The sequence below is a fragment of the Podarcis pityusensis genome (genome assembly GCF_964106645.2).
Source record: "Podarcis pityusensis genome assembly, chromosome: 15".
NCBI lineage: Eukaryota > Metazoa > Chordata > Lepidosauria > Squamata > Lacertidae > Podarcis > Podarcis pityusensis.
The window spans coordinates 14,102,486-14,118,918 of record NC_138040.1 but is presented as its reverse complement, the minus strand read 5'-3'; the positions used below and the strand labels follow the sequence as shown (position 1 = coordinate 14,118,918).

The 16,433-nt window shown below is 48.1% G+C and overlaps 2 protein-coding genes and 1 long non-coding RNA gene across 5 annotated transcripts in view; 2 read left to right on the top strand and 1 right to left on the bottom strand.

Moving 5' to 3' along the window:
* The window catches only part of LOC308464611, a 30,817-nt gene extending 21,504 nt beyond the window's left edge, over positions 1-9,313 (top strand). The window contains exon 2 of the long non-coding RNA XR_013980110.1: positions 7,093-9,313. This is a non-coding gene — a long non-coding RNA (uncharacterized lncRNA). The remainder of the gene's footprint in view (positions 1-7,092) is intronic.
* The window catches only part of MMP28 (matrix metallopeptidase 28), a 26,049-nt gene extending 16,736 nt beyond the window's left edge, over positions 1-9,313 (top strand). Inside the window, exons 6-8 of one of the 2 annotated variants that reach the window (XM_080984018.1) lie at positions 1,771-1,920; positions 3,693-3,860; positions 6,259-9,313. In XM_080984018.1, the coding sequence (XP_080840144.1) occupies positions 1,771-1,920; positions 3,693-3,860; positions 6,259-6,656 (716 nt within the window). In that variant the 3' untranslated portion in view covers positions 6,657-9,313. The remainder of the gene's footprint in view (positions 1-1,770; positions 1,921-3,692; positions 3,861-6,258) is intronic. The other variant, XM_080984019.1, reaches the window with a different exon arrangement.
* On the bottom strand, positions 7,687-16,433 carry LOC308464602 (uncharacterized protein C17orf50 homolog). Of its 2 annotated transcripts, none has more exons than XM_080984048.1 (5): positions 15,816-16,433; positions 14,145-14,386; positions 13,474-13,670; positions 12,118-12,245; positions 7,687-7,866 (listed from the first exon to the last, which is right to left on the bottom strand). In XM_080984048.1, the coding sequence occupies exons 2-4, from the start codon at positions 14,372-14,374 to the stop codon at positions 12,187-12,189; spliced, it is 486 nt and encodes a 161-aa protein (XP_080840174.1). In that variant the 5' UTR covers positions 14,375-14,386; positions 15,816-16,433; the 3' UTR covers positions 7,687-7,866; positions 12,118-12,186. The 2 variants fall into 2 exon arrangements, with proteins under 2 accessions (XP_080840174.1, XP_080840175.1); XM_080984049.1 differs by lacking the exon at positions 15,816-16,433 and adding an exon at positions 15,554-15,802.

Below are 16,433 nucleotides of genomic sequence, written 5' to 3'. Positions count from 1 at the left end.
ATCCAAGTAGCTCAAGGTGGCGTACATAATTCTCTTGCCTCATTTAATCCCCACAACAAGCCTGAGAGGTCGACCAGGTCACAGCCAGTGAACTTCGTGGTCAAGTGGGGGATCAGAACCCTGGTCTCTTCCAGGTCCTCGTCTCACACACTAACCACTATACCCCACTGGCTCTCACCACTACCACATCCTGTGCCTGTTTTCTTAAGGAGGAGGAACACAGATCCATGGTTTCTCAAGTGGGATGATGCTGAACTGCTGTAAACTAGGGATTGTTTGACAGTCCCACCAATTGCCCTAGACGGTGGTGGGTTCTCAGCACAAAACTGTATGGATATACGTATATCATTTTCCACACCTTTGTTAGGGGGTTTTAAGCAGAGGCTGGATGATCACCTAGCAGGGAAATTGCGGCAAATAGATTTCAGGTGGTTGGAAAGGATGAGCTTTGAGGTCCCTTTCAACTGTGTGAATCATATGAATGGGGATGGGAACTAGGGATGCTTGAATCTGGAAGTTTTTGTCTCTCTCAGGCCACCTTTGTCCCATACATTTAAAGCACCATGAAACCACTTCAAACAGTCATGGCTTCTCCTAAAGAATTCTGGGAGCTGTAGTTTCTTCAGGGTGTTGAGAGTTGGTAGGGGACTCCATTATTCCCCTCCCAAAGCTACAATTCCCAGAGTAAAAGGTAAAGGTAAAGGGACCCCTGACCATTAGGTCCAGTTGTGACTGACTCGGGTTGTACTCTGTGAAAAATTAAACCACTCTGGGAGTTGTAGCTGTGTGAGGGGAAAGGGGGCAGCCAAATAACTCTCAGCACCCTTAGCAAACTTCTCATGATTCTTTGGGAAAACCCATGTGCTACTGTGGTGCTGTAAACGTCTGGGGGGGGGGGTGTCCTCAGTTTCTATTTTTTCCATTCTTATGTTCATTTCCACAACATTTTGCAGGTTTTCTTTTAAAGTCCTCATGAAAAAGCACCAGCATTTTAGTGCAAAATTTCTGCTAACACTCACATTCTTGTATGCAATTTTGCCTAATACAGTGGTACCTCGGGATGCGAATGGGATCTGTTCCGGAGCCCCATTCGCATCCTGAATAGAACACAAGACACGATGGCGCATCTGCGCAAGTTGTGTTTTGCCGCTTCCGCGCATGCGTGTGATGTCATTTTGAGCGTCTGCGCATGCGCAAGCAGCGAAACCCGGAAGTAACGCGCTCCGTTACTTCTGGGTTGCCATGGAGCGCAACCCGAAAGCACTCAACCTGAAGCACATTCAACCTGCGGTATGACTGTATAGTGCATTTTTATGTTGCTTTCACCAATATATACATTTTTGTATACATTACTAAGAATCATAGAATCAATGAATTCGAAGGGACCCCAAGGGTCATCTATCTCAAACCCCTGCAATGCAGGAATCACAGCAGCTTAGCTGAGAAACTGCATTGCAGAATTCAGAAGAGTGTGGATTATGAAGGATGACTGTGCTTCTTATGCAACTTTGCCTGATATATACACAAATTGTGCCCTTCGCCCTTTGCTTCAACCCTGACCCACCCTGAGCCTTAAGTCCGGGACTGGTTGTACAGCTAAATACCACATATTTTCATGGACCCAGATTTTTAAATTTTATTTCTAGCCTGGTGGTACACCTCTTCTGAACATGGAAGTTTGACATAGGCAGTGTCCATGAGCACTTTCTAAGAATAGACACTCAAGCCCAGTGGCTCTTTTGATGGGACCTTGTGATTTCTTTTTGGCAGGCAAGCCTCCCCGGGGGTCTGTGGTCCAGCTCCCAGGAAAATTATTTGCTCACTTCCAGGACTGGAGCCAGGATCTTGAAGGCACTAAGCACCAGGGCGGTGACCACAGTTCTCATTACTGCTGGTCATTCTTTGATGCCATAACCATGGGTAAGAAGAGATAGTGCATCAGCTGGAGAATGGGTGCAGGGTGGTGGCCAAAGGGCCAAACTTGGACAGTAAAATTCCTTGTGCAGACTGCCCTATTGCATTAGGCACAGCTTTCAGAGTTGTTTTGATTGGATTAAATACTTTGATTTTTCATTTCTTTTCACCTATGGTAGAATGACCTTTCTGGAGTTTGTGTGTCGTCGTCATCATCATCATCACCATCATTTATTATTTATAGCCTGCCCATCTGGCTGGATTTCCCCAGCCACTCTGGGTGTCTTATTTTGTACCCCACCCTGCTGTCTAAGAAAGATGGTCTTTAAATGCTTAGATTAAAAAGTGTAAATGAATAAAGCTCCTTAACAGGTTCTTCAGCAGACTGTGATCCTAACCCCACTTACCAGGGAGTAAGCCCCATATGTTCAATAGGGCATATTTCTGGGTAAACATGTTTAGGACTGTGCACAGACTGCTTTCTGGGGCATTTTCCTAAGGGAAGCCAAATTCCAATGGATCTCGGGCTACACAAATTATCCCTAACCAGAGTTGTGTGTATGTTGTGTCAGGAGAAGTGCACTTTCATTTTTGTTTCCCTGCATCAGTTTTTCTGTGGAAAACTGCATGGGAAGTGTGTAGGTTTTTTTACGCAGTATTTTCCATTGGTTGGGATGAAAACATTCCCCAAACAGAGGACTCTGCTGGGAATTTCTGGGGGATAATTTATGCCCTGTTCTGTTTTTAGAAAGAGAACACTATAACCACTTCAGTCTTCTTCCCAGGATCCATTTGTGTTGGAGTTTCTTCCACACGTTTCATAATCTTTTTCTACCTAGAAAACAACAAACCCAACCTATAATGGATAACAGGCATATTTGCTGCCATGCAGGGGGCAATATCCAGGAAGGATTATGTTTACTTCTGGGTAAAATCTGCAATTGAAAGTGCACTTAGGTAAATTCTACTCTCACGACATGATATACTGGGGCAGATTCTGGGGGTGGGGTGGAGGTATTTTCAGAATTCCAGACAGCTCCCTGCCCCCCCCCCCCCAGTCAGCCCAAGTAAATTCCTCAATCCCCTATCAGAGTTGTGTAGTTCTGGTTACCTCATCTCAAAAAGGATATTTAAAGGTTCAGAAAAGGGCAACCGAACTGATCAAGGGAATGTCACGCCTCCCATGTGAAGAAAGGTTACAGCATTTGGAATTTTTTAGTTTAGAGAAAATGTGAGCAAGAGAACAATAGAAGTTCATACAAGTGTGAGAAGGTGGACAGAGAAAAGTTTTCCTCCCTCTGTACAAGTACGAAAAGTTGTGGACACACCACGAAGCTGAATGTTGGAAGATTCAGGACAGATAAAAGGAAGTCCTTCTTCATAATTAAACTATGGAACTCACTCCCTCAGAGGGGCAGTGATGGTTTTAAAAAGACGATTGAACAAAGTCATGGAGGATAAATCTATGGGCAGCTATTAGCCAAGATGCCTATGCTCTTGACTCCACAGCCGGAGGCAGCAGTGCTTCTGAATACCAGTTGTTGGAAACCACAGGAGGGGAGAGGACTCTTGGGCTCAGGTCCTGCTTGTCGGCTTCCCACAACCATCTGGTTGGCGACTGTAAGAAGAAGATGCTGGACTAGATGGGCCAATGGCCTGATCCAGCTGGCTCTTCTTATGTTGATATATTCCTGCATGAACCCTAAGTACCTGGGTTTCTGATCTCTCACTCAGAGACAGAAGACCCTCTCACACACCTTCTCTTTATTTTTGAGCAGATCTGGAAGACAATTTCTATATATTCAAAGGCGGCCATTACTGGATTGTATCCAAAGGAGGTAACGCTACTGGTCCAGACTTGCTCCGAGCCATGTGGCCGGGACTCCCGTCCACCATTGATGCTGCGGCCTTCTCTGAGGAAGATGGGAAGTTCTATTTCTTCAAAGGTAGCTTGACTGGAGTTGTCTGGGAGGTGGGGAGTTGGCAGTACAGATCTTAACATCGTCCTGGCACTTCCCAATGACCTTAGGAAAGCTCCTCTCTTTGTAAGCCCCCATCTTCCCATCTGTGATTTGGACGTAAAAGCAGTGCCCTGCCTTTCGAGAACATGCTAATGATTATCGAGATACCAGAGAAGTTACCAGACAGGCACTCAAGGGGGAGGAGGGGCAATGTAGGGTTGGTGAAGGTGTGGCCTCTGGAGAATCATGAGGGCCAGAAAGAAAGACCTAGAGTCACACATTTGGCCTCTGAGCCCAAGGTCCGCTAGTGCTTCCCAGTTAGCTTAGTACTGTGTACTTTTTCAAAAGCCAAGACATGGAGCCCCTACTTTTGACAATTATGATATCTCTGTGGTTGTTTTTGTTATGTGAATACCACCCAGTGTACCACAGACCCACTGGGTGAGTTATGTAGACCCCCCCAGGGTCCGCAGACCACAGGTTGGGAACCACAGATCTAGAGAGCTCTCAGCTGAGATTCAAATCAAGGACATTGTTTCCAAGCTCAAGTCATCTTACCCCACTGGGCTATATGAATTTAAGTTGGGAGCCCTGTTGTTCAGTCTTGGCACCTGCTCCAAGACTCTAGTCATACACCTGCTTACTCAAAATCAAATTCTCTTTGAATGCCCAGAATTGGCTTCCCATTAAATTAAATGTTGTTAGTTCATAAGGTAAACCCTGCTGCCATCTGCTGGCTGTTAGCTGAGGTGCAGTCAGGAATTCAAGTATCCAGGACTTAATGAACTTTTATGGGGAGTGCGGCTTAGATAGCCATGTGTATTATGTCATTTGTGAAGCATACAATTAACATCTCCCTCTCTCTCTCTCTCTCTCTCTCTCACACACACACACACACACACACACACATTCCGCCTAGACCAAAATCTTTCTTAAAAAACCTCAGTTTGTCAACCTTGGCACACAAAAAAGAAATAAGTCCTCTGAGCATGTGCAGTTTCACATTTTATGTCTACAGGAATAAAAGCAGGCTTTGCTTCATGCTGCCCTGATGGCGTACACACACTTAGAAATGTCCCTTTCTGTTGCGGTTTTTTTAAGGCAAAAGAATAAAAGCAGCACCTGTAACCTTGTACATACCTGGCCAGCCATTGCTAACTAGGAAATGCTTTTATTGAAATCAGAAAGAAAGTGGGGTGTAGTAAACGGTGTCAGTACTTGCTGGGCTTGATGTTGACACTGGATCAGTTTCCTGCTCTCCCCGTCACCTGACACAGCGCTTGGAACGAACAAGTTCAGCTGAACAAAGTTCTTCAGAATAGTCCAAAGATCTCTGACCTTCCCTGAATTCAGTTCCCAGAATTGCCAGGTGAACTGATCATGAATTAAGTTCATTTGGGGGCAGAATATTGAATGATTTTTAGTTTATCTTCAAGTTCATTCTCTCTCTCTCTCTCTCTCTCTCTCTCTAATCTTTAGGTCAGTGGCTCCTAAAGTATGTGGCACTGCCCCTGGGCAGTGGTGGGATTCCCCAGAGGGGGCTAAGAGGCAATTGGATTTTGAATAAATGTGCAATCAATGTTTACTCTTTTGAAATTTATTGTGTTATGGTCTTCCTTAGTGGGTCATGCAAAACACTGTTTGGAATAATGCTTTTTATACTGTAGGGTGGGGCACCCGGGGGGGTGAGTTTATGGAACCGAGGGGGCAGTGGCTCAAAAAAGTTTGGGAACCACTGCTCTAGACTCTTTGGACTCTTTTAAACTTAAAGATCATAAGTCTTGGGGAACATAAATTAAACCTTCCACACACGTGTGTGTGTGTGTGTGTGTGTGTGTGTGTGTGTGTGTGCACGCGTGTGTGTGTGTGTTTAGACATTTTCTTAGTCTCCAAAAGTATGTCTTTATACTTCAGCCCAACAGCACTGGAGGGATAGCTCAGGTGGTAGAGCATGAGGCTCTTAATCTCAGGGTTGTGGGTTTGAGCCCCACATTGGGCAAAAGATCCCTGCATTGCAGGGGGCTGGACTAGATGACTCCTTCCAACTCCACAATTCTCTGATTCTAGCTTCTTGGACTCCAGCTACCATTGGCCACACTGGCTGCTGGGGCTGATGGGACCTGGAGTCCAGCACCACGTCTGGAGGGCCACAGCTAGAACCCAGTCCTGCCTAATTTAAAAGAACCATAGAATTATAGAGGTGGAAGGGACCCCAAGGGAATTGCAGGAATCACAGCTAAAGAATCCCTGACAGATGGCCATCCAAGCTGTGCTTGAGAACCTCTCCCATGAAGGATAGGCCACCACCTTCCGTTCCACTGTTGAACTTTTCTTACCGCCAGGTCCTGCCTTGCCTCACCCTGCTCTCTGTCTCCCCCTGCAGGTGGCCGATGCTGGCGCTACAAAGGCTCTTCCCTGGACGCCGGCTTCCCCCAGAAGTGCAGCAGCACGGGGGACCTCCCCCGACACCCCGACACAGCGCTCTATTTCCAGCCCCTCCACCATCTGGTTCTTTTCAAAGGTCCCAAATACTACATGGTGAGCGGAGAGTCCCTCCAAGTGGAGCCGTACTACCCCAGGAGCCTGAAAGACTGGGGAGGGGTGCCTGCCATGGCGAACGGCGCTCTCACGCGTCCTGACGGCTTCGTTTACTTCTTCCGAAACGACCAGTTCTGGAAATTCAACCCAGATACGCTGAGGGTGGTGGAAAGTGGGAAATGGGCCTCCCAGCTAGGGTGGCTGGGTTGCCAGGATGCGGCCCTCAACCAGGCGGTGGTCTGAGCTTCTGCAGAAATTTCAACGGCTTTCATAACAAACTTCCCGAAGTCCAGAATTCGGTTCAGCGTTTGAGGGTCAGATGCTTGACGGTGTTGGAAGTTGACCTTTCATTTTGTCGCAAGTGGACTTTTGTTTCTTTTTTAAAGGAGTAAGTGAAGCCTAAGAGAGTACCTCTTGATACAAAAGAAGAAGAAGAAGAGTTTGGATTTGATATCCCGCTTTATCACTACCCTAAGGAGCCTCAAAGCGGCTCACAATCTCCTTTCCCTTCCTCCCCCACAACAAACACTCTGGGAGGTGAGTGGGGCTGAGAGACTTCAGAGAAGTGTGACTGGCCCAAGGTCACCCAGCAGCTGCATGTGGAGGAGCAGGGAATCGAACCCGGTTCACCAGATTACGAGTCCACCACTCTTAACCACTACACCACACTGGCTCTCAGAATATCAAGTGCCTGACAAATCATGACACGGAGTGGGCGGGCAATACAGCTTCTTGCGCCACGTTGATTGGAAGAGGACGGGTTGGCATTCTAGCCAATCGAGAAGCATTATAGGGGAGGGGAGGGGCGGTGGGCACTTCTGTTGCCTCTGGTAACTGGCTAAACCTTATGGCAGAGCTTTCCAAACTGTGTGCCTTGACACGTTAGTGTGTCGGCTGCAGTGTGTAGGTGTGTAGTGTGAACACTCCCCACGCTCCTCCCGGGGCTGGAAAGGGGTTAGTTTAACCTCTGGCTTGCTAGTAATACTGAATTACTGCATCGCGAAATGATGCATGTCTAAAAGGTGTGTCACCAGCATGAAAAGTCTGGAAAGCTCTGCTGTACGGAGGCCAAGATTCTTTTAAGAGCTGCCCACACCCCATTCAACTTCAAGCCGCCTGTTCTTCTGTCTTCCATCTTTGTCCCAAAGCTGGTTACTGTGGAGTGGACAAAAACAGGGGGAACTTCTCTTAATAACCTGTCAAGGCTCTGCCAAGGCTTTGGGAAATCTATTCCTCCCCCAGTTGCAGCAAGAGCAGAGAAAACAAGATAAAGTTCTTTTTAATGAGTTTTATTCAATCCAATAGCGAGAGACAAATGATCGCAATGAGCCTTAACAATGGCGTTTCTCCAAACTGGACTCCTCCTCCCTCCTTCTTAGCAACAGCACCTTCCCATACGGTGGTCAAATGTCTCTGATTCCGTTGTTCTTGCGCTCTCAACGAACGTCATGTTCTGGCAGAAGGGGGATAAGAAATACTCTCCAGTGACAACGTGTCATTTGGCTGCTCCTCTGCCGTCCCCCCCCCCCACTTCTTCCAACACTGCCCAACTCCGTCCATCTCTGAGCTGTGACCTCCCTCAAACTCCTCAAAGCCATGCTGTAATTCAGTCCTGCCTTCCCCCTCTCCTGCAGTGTCAGGAGAATTGAGGGGGGGGGTGATCCCCACTACAGTGGTACCTTGGGTTACATACACTTCAGGTTACAGACTCCGCTAACCCAGAAATATCACCTCGGGTTAAGAACTTTGCTTCAGGATGAGAACAGAAATTGTGCTCCAGCGGCACAGCGGCAGCAGGAGGCCCCATTAGCCAAAGTGGTGCTTCAGGTTAAGAAAAGTTTCAGGTTAAGAACCGACCTCCAGAACGAATTAAGTACTTAACCCAAGGTACCACTGTACGCCTCCTACTCCATCTCATCCTCAAGTCCAATTCCTGACAGAACCTGAGAAGAGCATCCTGCATCAGTCCAGCATCCTGTTATCACATTGGCCAACCAGATGGACCAATGGGAAGCCCACAAGCAGGACCCAATCACAAGAGCACTTTTTAAGGTGAGGCATCCACCTCACAGTCCTCTCCAGAGGTCATTTCTCCTCCACAGCCGAGCCTTTGAGGAGTTAGTGTGGACTGACCATCATTGTAAAGCTTCTCTCGCAGAATCTTGAGCTACTGTGCATCGGCTACTACATCTTCAGGGCGGAACAGGAGCTGTTCATCTGTTACCTGTTGGCAGTGCCTCTCTTGTGGGTGATCACATCTCCTTGACCTCCCGCCTATAGCAGAACCTTGGCATTATTGCAGTTGGCATTGCTGTAATGTCATTCCATGTGCAAAGGAAGTCACATTCCCGCTGCAGTCTTGCAACAAATGGGTGAGGAAAGAGCCCAGCAGAAGCGTCACAGCTGAATGCAGCATTGAATCTGAAGCTTCAGTATGAAAGCTCAACCTTCATTGCCTAGTACCACACTGCCACAAAACTGTTTTCTACCAAGTACCTCATGGGCTTTCTAGCACTTCACTGCCTTTGGCAGTTCCATCACAGCAATACTTCTGCAGGTGCCTCAGTTTTCAACATGTATGCTGAGATTGGCAGAGGGGGCCATCCGGGTGATTCCTGCACCCTCAGAGGCTCTAGGGGGGAAGAGGGCCTTCTCTGTGGTGGCTCCTAAGCTGTGGTGCACTTTATGCCCTCATTATGCAGCTTTCCGAGGATGCTGAAGACATAGCTCTTTACTCTGGCTTTTGACACTTGAGATGTCTATTTTTACGACTCATTTTATGGTTGTAAGTTTTTAAAATTGTTTTTAATACTGTGTTTGATTGTTGTAACCTGTCCGGGGACATCAGGGTGAAGGATAGGAAATAAATATACAAATAATACCTTCATCCTGAAACCCAAGTTGGGCAGTGGTCTTGGTCTGTGGCTGAAAAGTACACAGAGAGGCCTGTGGCACTTATAAAAAGGGAATGAGAAACATCTGTGGCCTTCCAGATGTTTTGGAGTCTCAACTCCCACTGACTCCAGCCAGCAGCACCAATGGTCAGGGGTGACATACAGCAACTTATGTAGGGCCACAGTTTCCCCTCATCCCTGCCACAAGCCCTACTCATGAGTAAGTAGAGCATGCAAGCAGGGAGAATGGGGCCACCCCCAAGCAGCAGCTCGGCCCCCACTCCCAGCTACCATCAGCTCCCTGTGAGTTGGGGGTCAGCCATCTGCCGCAGAGAGTCTGCCATATCCATGTAGGGCAGAAATTTGCCCTCCAACTCCCAGAGGGCTGCAATGATAAGCACGGTGTAGTGGTGAATTAAGAATGGCATAGTCCATGATAGACACAGTCACACCCCCTTCTAAGATGATACAACCCTCTAAGATTTTGCAATAATCCTATAATTCTGCAAAAATAGCAACAATCAATGCAGATCTCCGCATACTGCCTTTTAGCTAGGTCTACTATTTTCTGTGCATGGACCCAGGCAAATGATTTGGGGTGCTCCAATATTGTCTTTCAGAGTGACTTTTCCTTGAAGTTCAATTGTACGTGACATAATTTGCACCCCATTCTCTTGAAACTGAAACACCCCTTGTGTTTTCAGGATTCCTAAATGCTTAGCTTTGGAGCAAACAGAACAACTCCTCAGTGTTTCCCCCTCACACCTTGTCCAGAGTGACCCCAGGAACCCGTCTTCTGTGACTGACACGCCTCCTTCCACCCTGATTGGCTCCCATCAGCACAAAGGATGGGGAAACTTCTTCTCAGTGGCCAAGAAGGTTCCCTTCCTTGCTGATTGGGTGCCTCTGTGATGCTGGAGGGTCTTCGGCCCCTGCCAACCCAGATTGCTGCACCTCTGGTGATAGTGGAGAGGACCAGCATGCCCAATCCTTCCTCTCCCCATTTTTGTGTTTTATTTACCCATGAACCTAATGCAGGTGTGAGGAGCATCTGTGATCTTCTAGATGTTCCCAAACAGCAGCTCCCACTATCCTTGCTTGCAGGGGCTGATGGGAGATGCAGTTCAGCAGCATCTAGAGAGCTCACGGTTCTCCACACCTGATCTGAGACCTTGCCATTGCTGCATTAATAGTGGTGGCTGCAGCAAGCACCTTCTCCCCTCATCTTAAAAAAGAAAAAGGGACCCCTGACCATTAGGTCCCGTCGTGACCGACTCTGGGGTTGCGCACTCATCTCGCTCTATAGGCCGAGGGAGCCGCCGTTTGTCCGCAGACAGCTTCCGGGTCATGTGGCCAGCATGACTAAGCCACTTCTGGTGAACCAGAGCAGCGCATGGAAACGCCGTTTATCTTCCCGCCGGAGTGGTACCTATTTATCTACTTGCACTTTGACGTGCTTTCGAACTGCTAGGTTGGCAGGAGCAGGGACTGAGAAACGGGAGCTCCCCCCACTGCGGGGATTCGAACCGCCAGCCTTCTGATTGGCAAGTCCTAGGCTCTGTGGTTTAACCCACAGCGCCACCCACGTCCCACCCCTCATCTTAGGATGATAATATTTCATGCTCCTGAAGTGGTGGGCTCCAGGGGTTCCCTAACCACCACCACAACCAACCACACAGTGTTCCTGCTGTGCTTTCTGTTTCTCAGCTGAGGCCTGACTTGCAAGGAGCTCTCCTTGCCGTTGCCAGTTCTGCTTCTGCCAAAGAAATGGAAAGGGCTGTTTGCCATCCTTTGTCCTCCATCGTGTTGCAACATGCCAGTTTGTTGACCCTCCTTGACCCCCTATTGACAAGCTGGTCGCTCTGCAGCAACCTGCTTCCTCGGGCCGGAAATTTCTCTGCCAGCCAAGTGCATACCAAGCAGTTTTGCAAGGGGCTCAGAAACCGGTTTCTCCCTGGCCACAACATTTGATTTATGCAGCCGCAGGACTGCTGTGCTGGCCACTACGGCTTACACCTATAGAGCAGGGCTGAGGAACATCAGGCCTGGAGGCTGAACGTGGCCTTCCAGGGACTTCTAGCTAGCCCTCAGGGTGCTTCCCAGGCTGAAACCCTCACCCACCATGCTTTGCACCCTCACTGGGCCAGAATTTGCCCCCATCTGTGATGCCTTGCTTGGCTAGATGGGAGATGGAGAGCGGTGTGTATGTCGGACCACATCACATTGCCCACCACTGGCATTCAGCCCCCAGGAATTTCCCCAGGAAGTAATGTAGCCCCACAGCCTGAAAAAGATTCCTCAGCTCTGCTATCGAGAAAAGGAAGAGGGGGTCGTGTTTGGGAAATCTCTAGATTCAAGTGGGGAGTTGGTGGACTGCCCAGTTCATGGCGCATCTCATAGGACAGTGGGGCTCCTATGATTGGTGTCAGAATTGTAGAGTTGGAAGGGATCCCAACGGTCATCTAGTCCAACCCCCTGCAATGCAGGACTTTCAATTAGAGTGCATATAACTTGTCTTGATTATTATCTTCCGGATCTTTCCTGTGTATCCTCCAAAGCTTTGCCTTTACTCTCTCATTCATTTCACAGCAACCCCCTAGAAGCCAAAACAAGCCACTAAGAAGCAGTGATGTTGAAGGATTTAATCCAAAGCATCCAAGATCTCTCCCCCACCTTTTAAAAACACAGCTGTGTTAAAACAACCACCATATGAGGTAGACCACACACACACACACATACATGCACACAGAGAGAACATTTAGTCAGCAGCCAGAGTGAGCTTGCACAGACTTCAATCCTGCTGGACTCACCTCTAGGACCAGCAGACTGGTTGGCCAGCATCGCTTGTGGACTACCAAGAAATTAATCCATTTCCCCTCTCACTGCCTCTTTATTTCCTCTTCTGACTCCTCCGGAGCAACAGCCAGGTCTATAGAGTCTGGAAAAAGGAGGACATGCTGTATGACAACCAGCTTGCGACTCAAGTGACCTTGTGTTCTATTTTCATAGGATCAAAGAATAGTAGAGTTGGAAGGGACCCGCAGCATTCTACGAAACGAAAAGCAGCAAGGAACTTCCCCCTTGACCCAGACCTATTTCAGGTTGCAGGGAGTGGAATGAGGGTGATGATGTCCCTGCTCCTTCTAACTCTCACCTCCTATGGCCAGACATTTGCCATCACTTCTGGGGCCCCCAGCTGCTCCTATGATGTCAACCGCTGGGCAACTGAGCTACCCGCTGCAGTGGCCCCATCTGCATTCTAGCCCCCATCAGACTTCCATCCTGGGAGAAGTCTGGAAAGCTGCAGAAAAAGTCTAAAAAGTGAACAGAGTATGTCTCTGCTCCATAGAGAGCTCCCTCGCTCGGGGCCCTGCTAAAGGAAGGTGGGGCATACAGTTGGCCAGAAATATCCTGTTGAAAAAAGACTCTTGCCCTTCTCCTGCTGCTTTGAGGCAGTCATAGAAATTGGTAAAATGAGAACATTTTCTAGCTCAGACACTACAAGTAGTGCTCCTTTGGTTTGGTCATCTGGGATAGCCTTGTGACCCACCTGGGTGTTCCAACCCACAGGTTGAAGTCCTATGTTTAAGCAGCGGGAACTGAGTCGGTAACATCTCTGAACACAATGATACAGTATTATGAGTCCATTTCATTTCTCACCATTTCCTGATTTTTCCAATCTTAAATTCAGTTGTTTCTGCAGCAATTTGCAAATTTTTCTTTAAAAAATACCTCAAAAACCTACAGCATTTCAGTGCACATTTCTTGCGTGACATTACATTTTTGCAAGTAATTTCTGCATTTTGTATGTTATTTTCACCAATATATTCATTATTCTGCACACGTTTCCCTATTACTTGCATTCTCCTTCGTTTTGGAGGATCATTGCAAAATTTGGATACATGTGGATTTTGAAGGATGGCCGCATTTCACTTCTCGTACGAATTTGAGAGAGTCTGTTTTAAATGTGAACTGAATTGAATTTCTCCCCTGGTTGTGAGAATGTTGTGGGCTGTTATATTTCTACCCATTGCACAGCCATTAAAGACACTGGGCCTTTATCAGGAAAACAGGGTAGCAGCTTTGACCTGGGACCATCACTAATTCACCCGTTGGGAAAGATAGCATTTAGACTCTGCAGCATACTAGTCCTCATTGCGTCTTGCCTGTACTCAGTGCTGGGCTCAAAGCCTCTGGCAGGTTTTCTGTGCTGTGGCCCAGCAGTCCATGTTCAATGAAAGCCTGGCTGTAATGTAACGTCTCGCACTTTTTGCAGAACAGAATCTCGCACTCTGGGCACATCTTGCCAGAGGATCTGTTCCTCTCCAGCTGACTGCAGACAGGCTCCTGCAGGGGCTTGTTCCTAAGAGGCAAAGGAAGGTTTGCAATTAAAATAACTTGAAAGGCTCCTTAAAAAGAAAGGCTAGAGCATGCTGGGGCTTTAAAAGGGTGTGCAAATCTGTCATAAAAACTCAAGAGGAGCCCTGCAGCTGGATCAGGCCCATGGCCCATCTAATCCAGCATCCTCTTCTCACAGTGACCAACCAGATGCTCCAATGGAAAGCCTACAAGCAGGATCCAAGCACAAGGGCCCTCTCCTGAGCTTAAAACAGTCAACATCCAAATGAGAAATTTGGGGTGGCCTTGACCTTTTAATCTCAGTTCTAACCCCACCCCATTCTGCCCCTGGACCTCCAGTTTGTGAAACATTCCATTTCAACTTTACACACATACAGACTCGGTTTTCCTGTCTCTAAAATGGGGAGAATGCAAGGCAACTCTTTCACCACTACGGAGAGGAGATGTTTGCTTTTGAGGAAGGCCTCTGAGCTGCTACCTGTCTCCCAGCCAGGTGAGACCGGAGAGAAGGGGGAAAGAAAACCAGCTCCACAGCCAATTTTCCTGTTTTGGCAGCTGCTCCGTGCTGGGAGTCTGAGGGGAATCCACAAGAGCACTAGAGCTGGATCCTTCTGCATCGAGGTCTGGCACATTATCTTCTGCTTCTGGTTCCTGGTGGCATCTCTCCTCTGATTCGCTCTCTTCCTCTTCTGGTCTGGTTTGGGACATCCGATTTTAAACCTGGATTGAGAGAGAGAGAGAGAGAGAGAGAGAGAGAGAGAGAGCACAGAGATAACAGGAAGGACTGGAGACTTCAGTTATGTTATGCCCATTTCAGATCCCATCTCGCAACTCGACACCACGCAAGCCTATCTGCAAAATATGAGGACAATCCTGATCTACCTTTCAAGGTCGTCGGAAGGATTTAGACTGTTAGGGTTGCCATATTTCAAACAGTGAGAATTTCAAGTTTTTGAGCTGTTTTTAAGGGAACTCGCCAAAAACTACACCCTTGACATGAGTTGCCATATATCCGGATTTTCCCGGACGTTTCATCAATTTTCACCCGGACATTGCTTCCAACTACAGTATTCCGGATATGTGTGGGAAATTCAGGACATATGGTGACCCTAGAGATGCTTGGAAGTGCTTTGAGCACTCAGGAAGTGCAATCTGGCAGGGGAACCTCAGGATAAATGTGGCCCTCTGGCCTCTTCACCCAGCTCTTGAGACTTGCCTTAGGCCACTCCCACTCTTCCAGGCCACACCCCTCACTGGCACTGCTCTGTGCCCTTGAAAGATTGAAGATCATGGGCCCAGCTAACTTGGGTCCATTCCTTTAAATAGGTCTAGTCTCTTGAGGAAATCTTAGTTGGATGCAACCCCCTTTGCTGGTCTGGAGGGAGGTGCATCCTTATAGAAACCACTGACATGTGCAGTGCTGATGTCACATTTCCCCCCCACTTTTGCCTCAGGAAGGTTTCCCATAAGCGAAAGGGATGCAGGTGGAACTGTGGTCCAAACCACTCAGCCTCTTGGGTTTGCCAATCAGAAGGTCAGGGGTTCGAATCCCCATGACGGGGTGAGCTCCTGTTGCTCTCTCCCAGCTCCTGCCAACCTAGCATTTCGAAAGCACGCCAGTGCAAGTAGATAAATAGGTACTGCTGCGGTGGGAAAGTAAACGGCGTTTCCGTGTGCTCTGGCACTCGTCACAGTGTCCCATTGCACCTGAAGCGGTTTAGTCATGCTGGCCACATGACCTGGAAAGCTGTCTGTGGACAAACACCGGCTCCTTTGGCCTGAAAGCAAGATGAGCGCTGCAACCCCATAGTCGCCTTTGACTGGACTTAACCGTCCAGGGGTCCTTTACCTTTTTACCTTTTACCTTTTCCACATACAGACACTCACACGCTCCTCTCTGTCCTGACTCCAGGCAAGGAAGATCACAGTTCAAAGATGCAGTCAGGTAAAAGCAGGCAGCGAAACATCATGTGTGGCCAGGAGAGAATTTAAGGGGTGCGGGGTGTAGATCAAGAGCCCAGCAAGGCTGAATTCAGCCTGAGATTCCCCACTCCTGCCTTCAAAGTTAGGATTCTCTTGGGAATGTCTCCAGTCTCAGCTGGGGAGAAAGACGTGTCCCAGCCCTCAGACATTTTTGTCTAACACCTACCGGTGAAAAAGACGAGGGAAGTGGTGAGTTTTACTGAATAATCTGCTGAACCTGTGGGCTGTTGTCTCCCAGACGCCACCCCCTCGAGAGGGCTGTGTCATGGCAAGGTGACCTCAGTCCCTTGTGACATCACATAGCTTCTCCGGGCAAGTTCTAGAGAGGCTGTTCTGTCCGGCAGATACGAGGCTAAGGTTCTTCACTTGCCTGGGGAGTGAGGAAGGTGTGAGAAGCAGTGAATGTTTGCTTACTTGTCCAATGTCCAGAACAGAAATCAATCCAGCGAACAGAATCAATATATGTTGTTATGAGGTTTTTTGCAAGGAGGGCTAGGCTGGGTGCTTGGGTCCCCTTCTAATTCTTGGGATAGCCATGATAGTTTCCTGGAGAGGCGATATCCGAGATAATGGGCTATTAAGGGAACAAAGGAAGTGGCTCTGTGCCAGAGAAAAATGGGTGGGGTCCCTCCTTCAGCTGGCTTTTAGTTAGAAATACAAAAGGGCAGAGTGGAGAGTTGAGTTATGTGAGCTAGAAGTGGAAAAGCAACAGGCTGGGAAGTCAGAGAGGGTGATGTTTGGTTTCTGCTTGAATCCAAGGCTGTGGCTATGGAAGAAGCAAAAC

What these genes read in the sequence shown, in the direction of transcription:
- LOC308464602 (XM_080984048.1), bottom strand. Translation starts at nt 14,374, where the DNA reads ATGTCCCAAACCAGACCAGAAGAGGAAGAGAGCGAATCAGAGGAGAGA. An exon ending in CTCACCTGGCTGGGAGACAG is followed by an intron (nt 13,671 to 14,144) that starts GTAGCAGCTCAG and finishes TTTGCCTCTTAG; the next exon opens with GAACAAGCCCCTGCAGGAGC. An exon ending in GAGCCCAGCACTGAGTACAG is followed by an intron (nt 12,246 to 13,473) that starts GCAAGACGCAAT and finishes TCCTTTTTCCAG; the next exon opens with ACTCTATAGACCTGGCTGTT.